At 45.5% G+C, this 17,430-nt stretch overlaps 1 protein-coding gene across 4 annotated transcripts in view; it reads left to right on the forward strand.

Annotated features, from left to right (window-relative positions):
* Positions 1 to 16,079, forward strand: part of GATA3 (GATA binding protein 3) — a 29,671-nt gene extending 13,592 nt beyond the window's left edge. For 3 of the 4 annotated variants that reach the window (XM_030940816.1, XM_030940815.1, XM_010389383.2), the window contains exons 4-6: positions 5,085 to 5,230; positions 10,644 to 10,769; positions 14,920 to 16,079. In XM_030940816.1, the coding sequence (XP_030796676.1) occupies positions 5,085 to 5,230; positions 10,644 to 10,769; positions 14,920 to 15,204 (557 nt within the window). In that variant the 3' untranslated portion in view covers positions 15,205 to 16,079. The remainder of the gene's footprint in view (positions 1 to 5,084; positions 5,231 to 10,643; positions 10,770 to 14,919) is intronic. The other variant, XM_030940817.1, reaches the window with a different exon arrangement.
* The last annotated feature ends 1,351 nt before the right edge of the window (positions 16,080 to 17,430 follow it).

Here is a 17,430-nt window from a genome sequence, read left to right on the forward strand (position 1 = left end):
GGAGCCGGTGTGTCCCAAAGCCTGCTGAGATGCCATTTCTTCCCATTCCTCCTGCCGGGAAGGCACTGCATGTCCTCCCATCCTAACTCACGCCTGGCTTCGGAAGCAGAGGGGAAGTGGGATCTGATTTAAAACCCCCCAATGAGCTGGGAAAGGAAAAAGACAAACAAAAACAAAGTCATGCCCTCTTCTGCCTGTCGCAGGACTTCTGGATTCGGTTGGTAACTTTTAGTCAGTTTCCAAGACCAAATGGAAGGCCGAGGGAATAAATCTTGAGTGTTTCATGCTAAAACGAAACCTCCTCAAGCCTAAACAAACACAGGTCCCTCTATGACCCCTTTGGCCTCTGTCATTCTGACTGTTCCTCTCGCTCAGCTCAAAGGGGACCATGCCGTGAGGACAGTCCTTTATTAGACATGTAGATACAAAGTGTGTGTGCAAGAGCCTGGCCAAAGCTGCACACATATTCTCTGCGTGGAAAAGGGGGCTCTCAGCTGAACTGAGAGAAAGCGGTGGCTTTGCACTGGGGAAGCCGAGTTGAATGAAAATCAAATATTGCCTGGCCCAGTTAGTTACCTGCAGCGTCTCCTAGAGCTCTTAGTGCAGGCAGGGGCAGGAAGCCGTATTAGGACATACTGCTTGGCTGAGCTGCAGCCAGAGGAGGTAGAAAGGAACGGAAAAGTGCTCCAGGTGTGTATCTCAGTTTCCTGTGCTCTGTTCCTTTCCAAAATGCAAGCGCTGCCTAGCAGCACGCTGCATTTTTATTCAATTGGTGTCATTACTTGCATGAAAGAAACCCCCCCACAAAATACTTTGGCTTTAAAAATAAATCAATCCATCACCAATTCCATTTCTAACCAAAGTAATTGAGTCAAAAGAGAGCTAGGGATTCTCTGAGATCGATTTAACTGTATTTTTAGACAGGGTTTGGTGAAGATTTTGATGTCTCCTTAGGCGTGTCCATTTCAGGGTGGGCATCTCTTCCCTGATCGACTCCAGGTATCTTGCCTCTGCTCTCTCTCTGTATAGATCCTATATAGAAAGCAATCGTGAAAATCACTTGTCTTTTAGGGATGAGATGAGCAGCCTTGAAACCGAGCTCCCAAAGCTCCGGTTTGAAAAACTTCAGAGGGAGTACTCTGGGAGCCCAGTGACCATGAGATCAGTTTTCAGAGTTTTTTTCCAGGGTGACATTCACTCCGACTGCCTGAGCAGGACTCTCTCTATTTAGTTGATATGTTTTAGCTAATCCAATTATTTTCAGACTGCTGCACGCGACAGTTGCATTGTTTATCCCGAGCCAGGAACTTTAATAGAGTCCGGATGCGGTTAGGCTGACAGAAGAACTCAGACCTGCATGTTCAGTACATGAAAGTAGGCAGGAGGGAGAGGGAGGCAGGCTAGCTGGTGGAGTCAAAAAGAAAGCAAGAGGCCGGGAGAGCTGGAGGCACAAAGTGGCCGCAGTGCCTGGCAGGGGCTGGGCTTGGGGGTGGAGGGAAGGATTGGGGAGAAGTGGGGTGCAGCTTGACTCAGAAACACAGGCTGGGGCGCTAAATCTAAAGAGAGCAGACCTGTGCATTTTGAGGTCATGATGGGATTTATTTTCTTTTTCTTCTTCTTCTTCTTTATTTTTTTTTTTTAAAGTTCTCTTTTCTGGTAAGGCTATGAGGTTGGGGAGAGCTCGTGGTATCTGAGGCCGGGGTAGTGGTTTGTGCGGGTGGGGGAGGGGACAGAGTGACTTTTCCAAGATACTCTGGTTTCTTTACCCTCATTTCCGTGTTTGATTTCTCCCCCTCTTGTGCACACTTTCTGCCTTAAGTCACATTTCTTTCTGTAAGACTCTGAACATGGAGGGGAGAAAAAGAGGGCCGTGGTTTCCCTAAGCCAGAGCTAGGAATACTGATACACCGATTTTGGTTTTTTGGCAAGGGGGAGAGGAGGCCATTGCAATTTGGCCTCTATACTTCCTCCTTCTTAATTCCTTTCTCACAGTCATGAAAACCAAGACCAGCACACCTGGCAGGGGCGGTGAGCGGGCTGGGACTTTCGGGAGTGTGGAGGGGAAGTTTTGAGAAGCCCCTCCTTGTGCAGGGGGTGGAGGTGGTGGGAATTCTTGAGGAGGGGATTCTCTTGGTTTTAGTGGTTGCTCTCTCTCTATTTTTTTCCCCCTTTAACCTCTTCTTTGCAAATGCATTTGCTGAAGGAGGACACAGAGAAGAGAGAGTTTTTGGGGTTGTCGCTGGAAACGGTTGAAGTTGTGGTTAGGGCACCTATTGCTGTCTTAACGCCTAGGCTTTCGGGGCTGGGACGAAGCTTTTGCAAACAAAAGACAGAGTCTTTGTATCCAGGGCCGCTTCTTAGCTCCCCTGCCACCTTTCCAGTTGGGCATCTCCCTCCACTGTCCTCTGATCAAGCTCCTGCCCTGCTCCCTACCCCCTCCCACAGCCTGGTTTCAGGGTTTCAGGCCAAGGCAGAGTAAGAGGCGTTTGCCAGCAGCTGTTGAATGTCAAGAGGCCTCGCAGCTCTGTGGTTCTTGTCACCTAAGAGAGAGGTGTCTGCCTGAGCAGCTCACAACAGGCAGGGGTGAGGAGTGGGGAGGAAAGAAGGCAGGAGAGAGTCAGGGCCTCCATTAGGAAAATTGGCTGTTTGCTGAAGTCACAGACCAGAGGCAGCAAGGAAAAAAGAAGAAAAGCCCGTAGAGGCAATGGCAAACTTGCTGAGTGAATCAAGACAGAAAATTGCCCTAGTGTGCAGATCCTTGTTGAAGAGGTAACCGTTGCTAGCTTTCAAGGTGTTTCTGAAAAGGAAGCTATCACCCTCCCCAGCGCCCTGCAAATGAAAGGAAATCAGACTGATCACGTCAGACTGGGAGGTCCCCCAGCGCCAGGGTGCCCAGGAGCCGGGTGGCAACCACACTCCCTGCCTGCCTCCAACCACAGTGGCCTCTCCTCACACTGCCCTCTGCCCAGTGCCCAAGCAGGGGAGGAGCCTGAAGGGGTCCCCTGTCTGGGCAGAGTGGGTAGTGGGCCTGCAGTCCTAGCTGGGACAGGGCCAGTGCTGCTCTAGAAGGAGCTAACCCAGCGGCCACCGGGGACGCTAAAAGGCAGGCCTGTGGCCTCCTGGCTTGGGCTGTAGCCGGCTGCTCGCCCACTCACCCTTCACTCTTTCCTTCCAGCCTCCCCCACATCCAGTCTGCCACATCCCTCAGGCTTTTGACCCCAACTGAAAGGTGTCTGGGTGTGATTCAGGCCTGAGTCTTTTTCAAGAACTGAGAAGAGCCGTTGGGTGCTTAGGAAGGCGCCTTTGGCATGCACTGCGGCATGTCTGTGTTTAATCTCAGGGGTTCTGGGGCACAGCGAAGGCACTCTGGGGACCCTAGGTTAAGAACCTTTTGGAATGTGGAGCCAAAAAAAAAAAAAAAAAAAAAAAAAAAACCTCTCTTACGTCCTCAATTTTTTTTTTTTTGAAAAAGCAAAGTAGACAAAAATTAGTGGGCACCATCCCTGACTCTCATGGAAAAGGGTGCAAGACCTTCTTCCATTTGCAAAACTCTTTAACTTTCCTAAAGAACTTATCCCTGGAGAGGATCACAGGCCCCCAAGTGTGAACCCCCCCTAGATCCCTCCTACTTGGTCTGGGGCTTTCCAAAGGCCCAATCGGTCCCATATCTGCCAAGGCAGATTTTTCCTCCTTTTAGGGGAATCAAAATTCTAAGGACCTTATTGCGTTCTCTGTTTCCACCCCAGTGGTCCAGGCAGGTTGGAGGTCATTAATTACTCTCTTAAAACAGTCTTCAGGGCTCATTTTTCTTCCTTACCCACCCTCCAGGGTCCTCCTCTGGGCCTCCCCTCTCTGGGGGACCAACTGGAGTTGAGCCTCCTGTTCCTGCAGGGAAGGGGAGTCCTGGCTTTCTCCGGGCACCAAGAGACGGGGCACTAGAGACCCAGGTGTCCCTGGGCCCCCCAGAAGCAAGGAAATTCTCCTAGAAAGCATCTTTCTCTTCCTCCTGCAGAAGTTGAAATCAGTTAGCAAACTCCCCCATGTCTTGAAATGGTAATTTAAGGGATTCTTCCAAGGAGTTTTCCGGGTGGGTCTGGGTCACTTTCCAGCCGGGGCTGAGGGAGTGAATATGCCGCTCAAACTCCCTACCGGCCTGGCCGGTTTTTCGTTTATTTTGTTTGTTTGTGTTTTTGGAAAAAGAGAAACTGCAGGCAGGCCTTGGTTAATGAGCAGCCACCCCTCTTCGTTAACTTACCTGTTCTCCTGATCTTCTTCTGATCGGCTTCACTCTGTCCTCCCAAACCTTCCCTTTTCCTTTTTCCCTCCCTCCCCCTCTTCCGGGTTCCCCGCCTAAAGTTTGCATCTCGCCCCTGCACACCCTGGCTGGGGTCATACGTTAACTTCAGTCTCTGTAACAGTGACTGGAAAGCTATGGAAACCCCTGCTGCGTCCTAATCGCTTCCTCTCCAGCCGGGGACATTTACAGTTTGATTGGAAGTAAAATCTAAAACCCTAGCTACTGAAATCAATCAGCCGATTGATCAATCTATACATCTATCTATTATCTGTTCACCTATCTAGCCATTGATTAATCCTTCCTTTCCCCCATCCTAATCTTCATTATTTAATCAATCTCTATAGACAGACCCATGATGATAATGGGTCACCTTTGTCTTCCTTTTTTTCCTTTGAGGGAAATGAATGGAATGTTTGGCTTTTGCCACCATCCAGGGCTCAGGATTTTCTCAGGGAAGTATTTGAGCTGGAATCTGCGTTCCTTCTCAGTCCTGCCCGGTCTTCTCCATCAGGTCGGGCAAGCCAAGAACAGGGTTCTGTTGCAACGATGCATCTACCCCTTCTGCGGGCGCCTCTATGTGTGTCGGGGGAGCGGTCACTCGGGGACAGCATTCCCCAGCTCTACTTTGGAGCGTCTTGGAAAGAGGTGGGGGTGGACACGCTCCCCAAAAGAGGAAGGAGAAGGAAAAAAGTTCTCCATTTTACTTTTCTTCCCCCAGTTCCAAATGCTGTCAGCCTTCCCGCGTGTTTTCCTTCCCTAAGTGGCTTATCTGTGCTTTTGTTTCCAGAAGGCAGGGAGTGTGTGAACTGCGGAGCAACCTCGACCCCACTGTGGCGGCGAGATGGCACGGGGCATTACCTGTGCAATGCCTGTGGGCTCTACCACAAAATGAACGGACAGAACCGGCCCCTCATTAAGCCCAAGCGAAGGCTGGTAAGTCCTCGGGAAGGGATGGATTCCACGCTGACCATTCCCGGTTTCTCATTTCCTCTCTTCCGGAAGGACAGCTTTCTGCAGGAAATTGATTGACAGGATAGCCTCCAATCATGTCAGCTGGCTTGGGATAGTTTTTTTTTTTTTTTTTCAAATTTGGTACACAGAACAACTCTTTTTCCCCATCCGTGTTTCTTAAGTCACTTGTGAACATTTTAAGGAGACTGAATTCTTGGTTATCAAATCTGCAGTGTATTCCTGAATAGAATAATGGTATGAACAGGACCAGCGCAGCTGGTTTAAATGTATTGGTGAGCACTGTTTGACAGATAGAGACATTTAGTATGAGGATGGAATGTTCCAGAAACCATCCAGAATGGGTTCCTGAAGTTGTGGTGTGTGGCTTCCCAGGAAGGATCACAGACTCGGTGCAGTGGATGGACTTGTTATGCTAATGCTTCGAAATGGTTGGAGCTGATTAAATGAATTTCAGAGGCTTCACCAGCAACCAGTGAGCCTAATGCCACTTTCCTCCCTTCTTGGTCTCAGCATTCGAGAACTTTCCACAGGCAATTCCTGGGGGCAACGTCGTGTGAGTCCTCTCATACCTGGCATTTGGTCTTATTTTCTCTTTGAACTACTACCAGTAGGGTGATAGTTTTTTCCCTCCTCTCTCATTATTCTTTAAAACACTTTTGAAGCATGAGGGATCCTTGAGAAAACCTGGCTCTGTCAAGCATTTATAAGGAAGACTCACAAGGGACATTCATTTGCAAGCTCCTTTTTGGAAGTTTGAATAGTGAATATACACGACAGACAAATAACAACTCTAGCCACAGCTAAGAGATCAAAATGTGAATGTGGTGCTGACATTCACCAAGTAGATATGGGAGGAGGGGATTTCCCCATGCAGATTAATGGATACATTAGCATCCATCAATTTCTAAGGGAGGAAAAAGAACACCTTTGTATGCTTTTTAAAGAATTATTTGCCCTCCCCATCAGATTGTAGTGCAACTCAACACGTTTCACATCCTCTTTTGAAGAAGGAAAAACTTTCTTTCTTTTTTTTTTTTTTTAGATAGAGTCTCATTCTGTCACCCAGGCTGGAGTGCAGTGGCACAATCTCAGCTCACTGTGACCTCCACCTCCCAGGTTCAAGCAATTCTCCTGTCTCAGCCTCCCGAGTAGCTGGAACTACGGGCACCCACCCCCACACCTGGCAAATTTTTGTATTTTTTCAATAGAGACAGGGTTTCGCCTTGTTGGCCAGGCTGGTCTCAAACTCCTGACCGCAGGTGATCTACCCACCTCACCCTCCCAGAGTGCTGGGATTACAGGCATGAGCCACCGCTCCCAGCCGAAGAAGGAAAACTTTCTAGGGATGGAAATGTCCACATGACTTTAATCTTTGACAATCCTGGATATCGAGGCTTTATTCTTTCTGACCTTTGCCCCCTTCTCCAACTTTCTCAACCTTCCCCCAGCTGTCCTCCTGCAGTTTGGTTTTTTTTTTTTTTTTCCTTTCTCTCATGTGCAAAGCTGACTTCCTAGGAAAAAGCTGCCGGATATCTGAGCACTGGAGATAACTCATAAACAACAACTCAGCTTCCCCAACCTAAACACCAAGATGTTTGAACGTATCAGAACAAGAAGTGTTTGAGAAAAAAAAAAGGCTAGAGGTGTTAGTGCAGAATGAATATGATCACACCACAAAAGAATGTTTTGAATCACTCAAAAACCTGGCCCTAGTAAAAAAAAAAAAAGAGAGAGAGAGAGAGAGGAAAAAAAAAAACCAACAAAAACCTTCTTGTTAAAATGTGTCTTGGTACCATTATAGTTTTTTTTTTTTTAAATAAAAGTAAAGAAGGCAAAAGAGAAGGATTAAAAGTCTAAGGTATGGGCTGATTGGTGAGCAAAAGTTTATTTGACATTTTCTTGGGTTTTCTTCTTGTGTCTGGTCAGATTGCAGAGGAGGATCGTACTTCCATTTTATACAATTTTGTCTCCACTCACCTTTCATAGGAAAGCTCTAGAACTCTGAGTAATAATTGCTTTGAATTTTAGAGTTCAATGACTGTCACATTTTCATCTGTCTTTTCTTTCTTAATCATCTGTCTTGGGCGGTTTGATGTTTTTAGTTCTACAGAATTCATAAGCTACAGGGAGATAGAACACAGGACACATTCAGATTTCTCTTCCTTTCTCCTTCCTTCCTTCCTTCCTTCCTTCCTTCCTTCCTTTCTTTCTTTCTTTCTTTCTTTCTTTCTTTCTTTCTTTCTTTCTTTCTTTCTTTCTTTCTTCTTTCTTTCTTTCTTTCCTTCCTTCCTTCCTTCCTTCCTTCCTTCCTTCCTTCCTTCCTTCCTTCCTTCCTTCCTTCTTTCTTTCTCTCTTTCTGTCTTTTTTCAGCCCTGAGATATATTTGACTTCTGAACATCTAGAACCCGTTGTTTTCTTCTTTCCTGTATTCCCTGACCCTTTATTCCAGTTCCAGATTGCTATTTTTGTTGAAAACATTTGCAGATTCACTGAAGACCACTCAGCCCATACATAGCTAGCTCTTCTGTGAGATGCATATTTAACCCTGAATAAACTAATGAAGGAAACAGGAGAGAGAACTGAAAGGAAGATTCATAGATTCTTTTCCCCCTGGCATTGCCAGGATTTTCATCCATCTCACCACTAGCGAGAGGCTGAGCTGCTTGCCTTAATATATTCTACCTCCTGCTAGTGACCCAAACAGTATAGCTTTGAGAGACCCTAAGTTCCCATAAAGTTTGTAGTACGGGAAGCATCTTCCTTTGCTTTTATTTAGGTTGCTGTCAATAGACTGCAAAAGATTACACGCTACACCTTGTCATCTGGAGCTCTGATTTTACCAGTTGGCATTATACGCTTGTACTGGGTACATTCAGAATTGCTGGGCTAGGAAACCCAGATGCCTGAGTGATATTAATCTGCTATAACTGAGTAGCTCTTCTAAAGAAAAAAAAAACACTATAGGAAGATAATAATCACATATAATTTAATTGTCAAAATCATTAAGCACTGGTTTTATGTTGTACTTTCTCCCAAAGAGTATACAAATGAAACAGTTGTTTCAGCCTTAAATTATCACGTTTCATAAAGGCAGTCTGGCAGAGGCATATGGGGTTAGAATCGACACTCATGGACAACGTGAATTACGTTCACGATGGACAGCAAAAGACTCCCATCTTCTCCATTGTGATAGATCAGGGCAGTTTTTAGTTTCCAGTTCCTTAGAATACAGAAAAGAAAGAATTTGTTTAAAAAGGTCATAATATACTCTGTTATTTACATCCCACAGGAGCATATCTGTGGAACAATTTAGCAACTTTGAAAGAAAAAGGGTCACTCAGGTTAATTCAAAATTGCCACTGGGTTCTGCATATTTGGTGGTTTTGGGTGTTGACTTCAACTTTTTGCTTGATAAAATATTGATATAAAATTGTACTAGGATCCCAGGCCAGGTACAGTGGCTCACGCCTGTAATCCCAGCACTTTGGGAGGCCGAGGCAGGCGGATCACGAGGTCAGGAGATTGAGACCATCCTGGCTAACATGGTGAAACCCCGTCTCTACTAAAAATACAAAAACTTAGCCGGGCGAGGTGATGGGCGCCTGCTGTCCCAGCTACTCAGGAGGCTGAGGCAGAAGAATGGCGTGAACCCGGGAGGCGGAGCTTGCAGTGAGCCAAGATCATGCCACTGCCCTCCACCCTGGGCGACAGAGCGAGACTCTGTCTCAAAACAAAGCAAAACAAAATGGAAAACAAAAAACAAAACTGTACCAGGATCCCTATAGTTCTTGTTCTGTGTTCTTATAACCATACCAGAATTTTCTTCATCACAGACAGAGACTAAACTCTTTCTTCTCTTACCTTTCCTTTGATAATATTTTTGATCCAGGAACGGGGATAATTTTGCAGTTAAAATTTTTTTTCCGTGATAGAAGGTGAGGAAGAGAGAGAGGTTAATATTAGAAGTGACCCAACTCCATTTTCTTCCAACGGTTTTTTTCATTTTTTTTTTAAAAGCATGAACAGAGAGTAGTCACTTGATCAATTTAAATATGTCAAAAAATGAAAGAAAAATCTCTCTTTTAAAGGAAATTAGGGCAGTAACACAACCAAGGAATTAAAATTCAAGTTGAGGCTGACCTTTGACCTGCAACTATGCTACTCCGTGAACAGCACATAGGAAATGCCTGATTTCACGAAGGTGAACTGGTATCAGAGGAGACAAGGGATTCTGGATCCTTGAACTCTGGTTCCTGATGAGTGGCAACATTCCTTCGTCTTTTGAGTTTGTTTGATTGGTGAATCAAATTTAGGTGACAGCCACCTAAAGAGAGTGAGGGTGGCTGTTTCGTGAATGGGAAGTGACCAAACTTGAAAGCACAGGCTGTGGTGGCTCACGCCTGTAATCCCAGCACTTTGGGAGGCCCAGGCAGGCGGATCACTTGAGGTCAGGAGTTCAAGACCAGCCTGGCCAACATAGTAAAACCCTGTCTCTACTAAAAATAGAAAAATTAGCTGGGCGTGGTGGCAGGTGCCTATAAATCGCAGCTTCTAGGGAGGCTAAGGCAGGAGAATTGCTTCAACTCGTGACGCAGAGGTTGCAGTGAGCTGAGATCACACCACTGCACTCCAGCCTGGGTGACAGAGTGAGACTCTGTCTCGAAAAGAGAAAAAAAGAAAGTGCAGGCTGTATAAATTTAGGAGGTCTTGTCAACTTAGGATGTCCTACTCAGCGCTTCCTCAGGTGTGTCACCCATGTGTGCATGCCACACACTTGCACAGACATTCTTTGCAGAATTTGCTGTTGTGTTAGCAGGCTGTTCTCTTGATAACTCAGCATTTCTTTATTTGGGATCCAGAGTGTTTTTGGTGCTTGGCTTTGTGCTTCCTTCGCTGATGACCGGAGCCTATTTGAGGATGGATATTCTTGGGAGTTGAGTTGGAGTTTGAAAACGACCTCTTGTGGCCCTGGACTTGGTGAAAAAGGCAACTGAAAGCCCAGTTCCAAAATTGGCTGGCTAATTCAAAATTGCCACCCATAAAAATTAACCCTCTGGTGTACTTTGTGGGAGGAGGGTAGGAGGCTAAGACTGCCAGGGAGGAGGCCCTGGCTTCCTGCTCCTACCGGAGAGTGGTGGGTGAAATTCTGGCCACGTTACTGCAATCCTGACATGCTCCAGTGTAGTGGCGACATTTTTCTTCTCGAGGCAGCTTTTGGGGATCTGTATGACTTTCATGTGGGCCACTTGCTAGTTTTGATTTCAATGATAATTTCTTCCTTCCTTTTGTTTTTTTTTTAAGCCCGTCTTCATAGTGATGACAACACATTTAACATTTGTTTTGATTTTACCCTCTCCTCTCTCCCCACTCTCAGTCTGCAGCCAGGAGAGCAGGGACGTCCTGTGCGAACTGTCAGACCACCACAACCACACTCTGGAGGAGGAACGCCAATGGCGACCCTGTCTGCAATGCCTGTGGGCTCTACTACAAGCTGCACAATGTAAGTAGACTGGGACCAGCAAGAACAGGGCTCCCTTCCTGATGGTGACCGGCAAACAGTGTCACCACCGCCCTCTCCATGTCAATCGCCCACCGCGGGGGCAGATCACAGGCTCCAAATAATCGATGCAATAGGACCTAGCTTGGAAAACTACTTTGTCTAGCATAGCCTTGCTGAGGCCGAGGGGGTTTACAGCCTGGCAGCCACACAACCCCCTTGGTGTGCATTGGACACTCCACGTACCATGCAGCAATCTGATGTGCTGGCTGGGCCTGTCTGGTTTATAACGAAAAAAAACCCAAAATCTTCCTTTTGGAAAACAAAAACAGCCACCGGTCCTATGTTGTTGTTTCCTTACATTTTAAACTCTTTGCAGAAAGAGAGAGTGAAAGAGAAAGGTAAATAGAATTGTAATGAGTGGCAGGGACTCTGGAAACCAAGAGGATCCATTCGGTTACTGAGAGGTAAAAAGCCTTGGCTAAATCTGTGCTATGAATCTGAAATGGATTCTCCGTATAAAAGACACGGAAAAAATGTCTGAGAGATTTCGTCTGATGTCTTTGTCCGAACCAACTTTTACGTGCAGAGAGCTAGCTCCTGAGGAAGGTGGCTCACCTGGGAGAAGTTACCATACCAGGGAAAAGAAGCTGTCATTTTCTCCTTTTATGTCATGTTAGCAGAATGGTAATTGCCAGTCACCTGAGTTTAGCTGTGTCATTTCTAATCTTTCCATTTGGGGTCCTCTCATTTCATAATATATCTTAATCTTAAAAAATTTTTTTTCAGGTTTTTTTTTTTTCCTTTTTCCTGAAACCGTTCTGGCTCACAGGCCATGATCCTAGTGAGGCTTCAAGTTTACGTTAATTCCAAAGACAAAAATGGTCATTTTGGTCTCTCTCTGTCTTGTTCTCTCTCTCCTTCCTTTTTAGCTCTTTCTGATTCTCCTAAATTCTCTTGGCCAACCTGACTTTGGCAAAGTCTGGGGCTGAACGGGGAGGAGACAGGGACGTTTGCTTGCGGCGGTTCTGGCAATGAACTCATCTTACTCAGGAATACCTGGGAATTGGGGAGGAAGCTTTTCTGGTTGGATTTTTTGAGTCATAGAGAACTTCTTAGGGTGACCCCAGCACCCTGCTTCTTTTTCACTTCTTGGGAACAAGTTGTTGTGATTCCGAGGAGCTCTATACACTCATTTCCCTGCCTGTGCCATCTCTCTCGCTGTGGTCCCGGTTCAGTGAATGAAACTAGAGTCTTACTACGATCCCTTATTCCCCCTTAGGTCCTGGGACTGTGGTTCATATACATTTATCAGCAATTAAATCCAAGTTCTGTTTTCACTTTGGGGAATTTACTTGCTGACTGCAGTAGAGATAGAGATTCATGATTACAATCTGGAAGACTTGGGCTTATAAGCTATGAGGCTATTAGCATTAGGGTTTATTAGCTATCCAGTCATCAGCACTGCCTATGAAGTTATTTCTGGGCTGTAATTTATGGATTTCAAAGAACTTTCCTGTTACTTGATTACATTTGAGCCTGAGATAGTCCCATGATATAGACAGGGCAGAAATTATTTTTATTTCGGTTTTACTTGAAGGAATTATGACTCAGAAAAGCAAGTCGCTTGCACAAGGTAACATGGCTGAGAAAGTAGAAGAGTCGGGGGGCCCATTTCAGAGTCAGGAGGCTTTCCTGGGAGGTTGGCAGTGTCAGAACTAAGAGGAGAACCAGGGGAAAGGGAATGATGTCTTTTTTTAGAGTACAACAAAATTGTAACGAATCGTGTGTGTATGTATATTTCATCCCTATAGCCGTGAAAGTATAGGAATTACAGGAGATTAACTAGTTATATGCTTTTTTGAATAGTTAGCTGGGATGAGATATGATCTCACTTGTGTCTGATCATATACATATATATATGTAATATATTTCTGAAGAATATGAATTTCTCAAATCAAAGAAAAGCTGACAGATCCTCTGCATGCCTCACTTCTACCTCCTCAGTCTTCATGAGCTTGGTCTTCATGACTGGGCTCGGGTGAGTGGGAGACAGAAACTTCCTCATCCTCAAGAGTGGTTTTTCTGTCTTCTCTGGTTTACCAGGAATTCGTAAAAGGAGGCGATTGATGTGTATTGAACAGTAAGAGATAACAATCTATTAACGTTGTCATCGCGTTGCGTTTTGCTCTGCCCTTCCAGACATCTCTACATGGACGCCATAAGCTCCTTCTTCTTATCTAGGTGTTGAGATAACTGCCTACCTCGGTATCAGCATCTCTCAGTGGTGTTGTGACTGGTTATCTGGGGTTGTGTGGCTACTGGTGTAACTAGATATTATATTTAGATACCCGGCTATGTATAGCTAGATGTCAGCATCCAGAGCTGTGTATCTGGACATCATCTTGGTGAAGATTTGATGTGGGAGTAGATTCCTGTCATCTCTGTAGGCTGCATCTTTATCTTGATGAAAACTTGGAAGAAGGAACCCGGAGCTGTTCCTCTGGCAGTGACCTTTCTGGGCTCTCCTGCCGTCGGTCACATTGCCTTCCTAGGTGTGGGGGAAATAAGGTCTCAGCTCCAGTGTGGGGCTTTGTCTCCTTCTCCAGGTGACCTCTCCCAGCTCAGCTTCGGGAAGCTGGGTGTTGGCTGCTCTCAGCACGTTGACCATTTGAATTCTTCCTTTCTCAGGTGTGATTTTCTGGCTTTGGGAATAGATAGGTAAAACCCAGAGCCAAGGATTCTCCACCCTTGAGAACTGTGGTGGAAGGCGATGCTTTCAGCCCGGGAAGTCAGGAACGGCCCGACACTGACATTCACTCCTTGAGTCTGTTTGCCACCCTCCCCTGGGAACGTGGCCAGATGTGGAGTTTGCTCTTCCGGGCAGATGTCTGCTGTCGGGGTTAATCTGCCTCGGCCTCCCTGTGGGGAGTAGCTTCTGTTTACTTTGTAAAGTTTCCTTTCTTGATTCTGGGCCCCCAAAGCAAGTGTATTTTTAAAAGGCAAATGAGGTTTATCAAGAAGAGGGAAATGGTAGCTGTCTTCAAGATTGAAGTCTCTTGATCTTCAGAGTAGGGTCTGGTCTCTGTCTCTTTACTCTAGCACATTCTTGGTCTTTCCTTATTAACATGAGTGCCCTTTTGTGCTCTACACCCCATAGGTGGTTATTAAATACTAGTTGATTTGTTGGTTGGCTGTTTGTCTGGTTAGAAGTGGAGAGTCAGAGTTAGGTGAAAATAGCACTTGCAACCACTACAGCTGCTGCTGGAGTGATAAAGGCAAGAGATCACCTTTTGGCCAGGCACGGTGGCTCACGCCTGTAATCCTAGCATTTGGGAGGCGGAGCTGGGTGGATCACAATGTCAGGAGTTCGAGACCAGCCTGCCCAATATGGTGAAACCCCGTCTCTACTAAATATACAAAAATTAGCCAGACATGGTGGCGGGTGCCTCGAGTCCCAGCTACTCAGGAGGCTGAGGCAGGAGAATGGCGTGAACCCAGGAGACAGAGGTTTCAGTGAGCCGAGATCGCACCACTGCACTCCAGCCTAGACAACAGTGAGACTTTGTCTCAAAAAAAAAAAAAAGAAAAAAAAAAAAGATCACCTTTAAGAAAGGCATGGTTTCGTGAAGTACAACCCTGCTACATATAAATTCTAGGGGCAGATTTTATGACCTCTCAAAGGCCAGGTAGAAAAGAGGCAACCACAAGTTATTCAGTAGAGCGGTACAGTCCTCATTTCTTCAAGGCAGACGGCCTTAACCACCTAGAGGCTGATGACCTGGGGAGTGCTGTTCAAGTGCAGATTTGTCAGAGTAGACAAAATGGTATTTCCCTCTTGAAGATTCTTCACTACCTCGATTCTTATAGTCTAAGAAAGTTCTAAAGAAATAAGACAAGTGAACTCCATTTTCGTTACCAGAGAAATACAATCGTATTAGATGGGTCTCTAATCTGGTAACTGTATGTATTTGAGTTCTTCCGTCCCTGGGAAAGAGACAGGAGAAAGTGGGAGAGAGGAAGGGGCCAGCTGAAATGGAAATGGATCCCTGACCGGGGCGGCCGGTGGAACCCTTGTTGGTGTGGGAGAGCCTGTGCATTTAAGAGGCAGCCAAAAAGTAAAAAAAAAAAAAAAAAATTGATCTTTGTTTAGATTAACAGACCCCTGACCATGAAGAAGGAAGGCATCCAGACCAGAAACCGAAAAATGTCTAGCAAATCCAAAAAGTGCAAAAAAGTGCATGACTCACTGGAGGACTTCCCCAAGAACAGCTCGTTTAACCCGGCCGCCCTCTCCAGACACATGTCCTCCCTGAGCCACATCTCGCCCTTCAGCCACTCCAGCCACATGCTGACCACGCCCACGCCGATGCACCCGCCATCCAGCCTGTCCTTTGGACCGCATCACCCCTCCAGCATGGTCACTGCCATGGGTTAGAGCCCTGCTTGAGGCTCGCAGGGCCCCCAGCGAGAGTCCCTGCAGCCCCCTTCGACGTGCATTTTTGCAGGAGCAGCATCATGAAGCCTAAACGCGATGGATATATGTTTTTGAAGGCAGAAAGCAAAATTATGTTTGCCACTTTGCAAAGGAGCTCACTGTGGTGTCTGTGTTCCAACCACTGAATCTGGACCCCATCTGTGAATAAGCCATTCTGACTCATATCCCCTATTTAACAGGGTCTCTAGTGCTGTGAAAAAAAAAATGCTGAACATTGCATATAACTTATATTGTAAGAAATACTGTACAATGACTTTATTGCATCTGGGTAGCTGTAAGGCATGAAGGATGCCAAGAAGTTTAAGGAATATGGGAGAAATAGAGTGTGGAAATTAAGAAGAAACTAGGTCTGATATTCAAAAGGACAAACTGCCAGTTTTGTTTCCTTTCACTGGCCACAGTTGTTTGATGCATTAAAAGAAAAAAAAAAAAAAGAAAAAAGAAAAAAGAAAAAAAAAAGAAAAAAGTTGTAGGCGAATCATTCGTTCAAAGCTGTTGGCCTCTGCAAAGGAAATACCATTTCCGGGCAATCCGTGTTACCGTTCACCAGTTGCCATTGAGGGTTTCAGAGAGCCTTTTACTAGGCCTACATGCTTTGTGAACAAGTCCCTGTAATTGTTGTTTGTATGTATAATTCAAAGCACCAAAATAAGAAAAGATGTAGATTTATTTCATCATATTATACAGACCGAATTGTTGTATAAATTTATTTACTGCTAGTCTTAAGAACTGCTTTCTTTCCTTTGTTGTTTCAATATTTTCCTTCTCTCTCGATTTTTGGTTGAATAAACTAGATTACATTGAGTTGGCCTAAGGTGGTTGTGCTCGGAGGGTTTCTTGTTTCTTTTCTTTTTGTTTTTGGATGATATTTATTAAATAGCTTCTAAGAGTCCGGCGTCATCTGTCTTGTCCCTATTCCTGCAGCCTGTGCTGAGGGTAGCAGTGTATGAGCTATCAACGTGCATGTCAGCGACCCCGGCCCGACAGGCCATGTCCTGCAAGCAGCCCGACTGCCTCTTTGCCCTGTCGTGTTCTGTGTTAGTGATCACTGCCTTTAATACAGTCTGTTGGAATAATATTATAAGCATAATAATAAAGTTAAAATATTTTAAAACTACAAAATGACATCGTATCCACGTGGTGGCCAAGCTCTTCTAGAATAATCTGGTAGCTCTAGCTCATTTCAGAGAAAGGAGTTAATAGAGACAACAACAAGACATGTTAAGTTATTCACTAGGAGCCGATGCTAACCCCAGAGAGTCAACATCTCTTTTGGGGAAAACTGGGAGTATTTGGAGTTCTACATGTGGCCTGGAGGAATTTATCCTGGGGCTGGGGTGACATCTGGGGTCCGCTAGTGAGCGGCAGTGTGTCTTCCTGCTCTCCTCCTGCCCATGGAAGGAGGACTGGGAAGATTGTATGCTGAGATTCCCAGACGCAAACTGCAGCTGACGGGTTCCTCGAGGTTCTCTTTGAGATGGAAACGAGCCGGCTGCTCTTACCTTCATTTCTGTTTTGCTTTTCTACTGTTGAGTGAATGACACCACAGTGAAGGGATTATTGGAATGTTTTCGAAACCCTAAATAACCACTTTGTAACTTCTGCTGTATAGTTTTCTTTTCCTGTGGAGGGAGTGTGTAACTATAGCACACATTTCAAAGAAATCTGTTAATTGTCTCTGCGCTATCGTGGCAAATATTTTAAACCTAAAGCTAAATGTTGAAGTAAAGGTGTAGAGCATCACTGAGATGCAAACGGAGCTCTCTCTGGCTCCTTATTAATGACCTGCAACTCGAATGTTGTTTCCAATTACTTTTGAAACACCGAAGGAAAGAATCACTGCTGGCCGTGGTAAACTTGGGAGGTTTTGTCACATAGTTCCAGTGTCTTCAGGTTTGCCACCGCTTTGCTTCATGAGCAGATTTGAGTTAATGCCCTTTCACCTTAAGAACAGGGAGTTCAAATTCTTGACATTCTTAGGGCTGGACAAGGGGCGGGGGACACGTGGAAAACTCCCAAACTCAGTATCTCAGCTACGGTTTGTTTTAGGTACATTTCATCCCATTCCTTCTTCAAAGAAATGTCATTTCATCGTTGTGGGCATGGATTGAACCTTCTAAGATGTTTCTAGCAGATGATGCAACAGCCGTAAAATATAAATATATA

This window comes from Rhinopithecus roxellana, chromosome 11 (assembly GCF_007565055.1).
Source record: "Rhinopithecus roxellana isolate Shanxi Qingling chromosome 11, ASM756505v1, whole genome shotgun sequence".
Taxonomy (NCBI): domain Eukaryota; kingdom Metazoa; phylum Chordata; class Mammalia; order Primates; family Cercopithecidae; genus Rhinopithecus; species Rhinopithecus roxellana.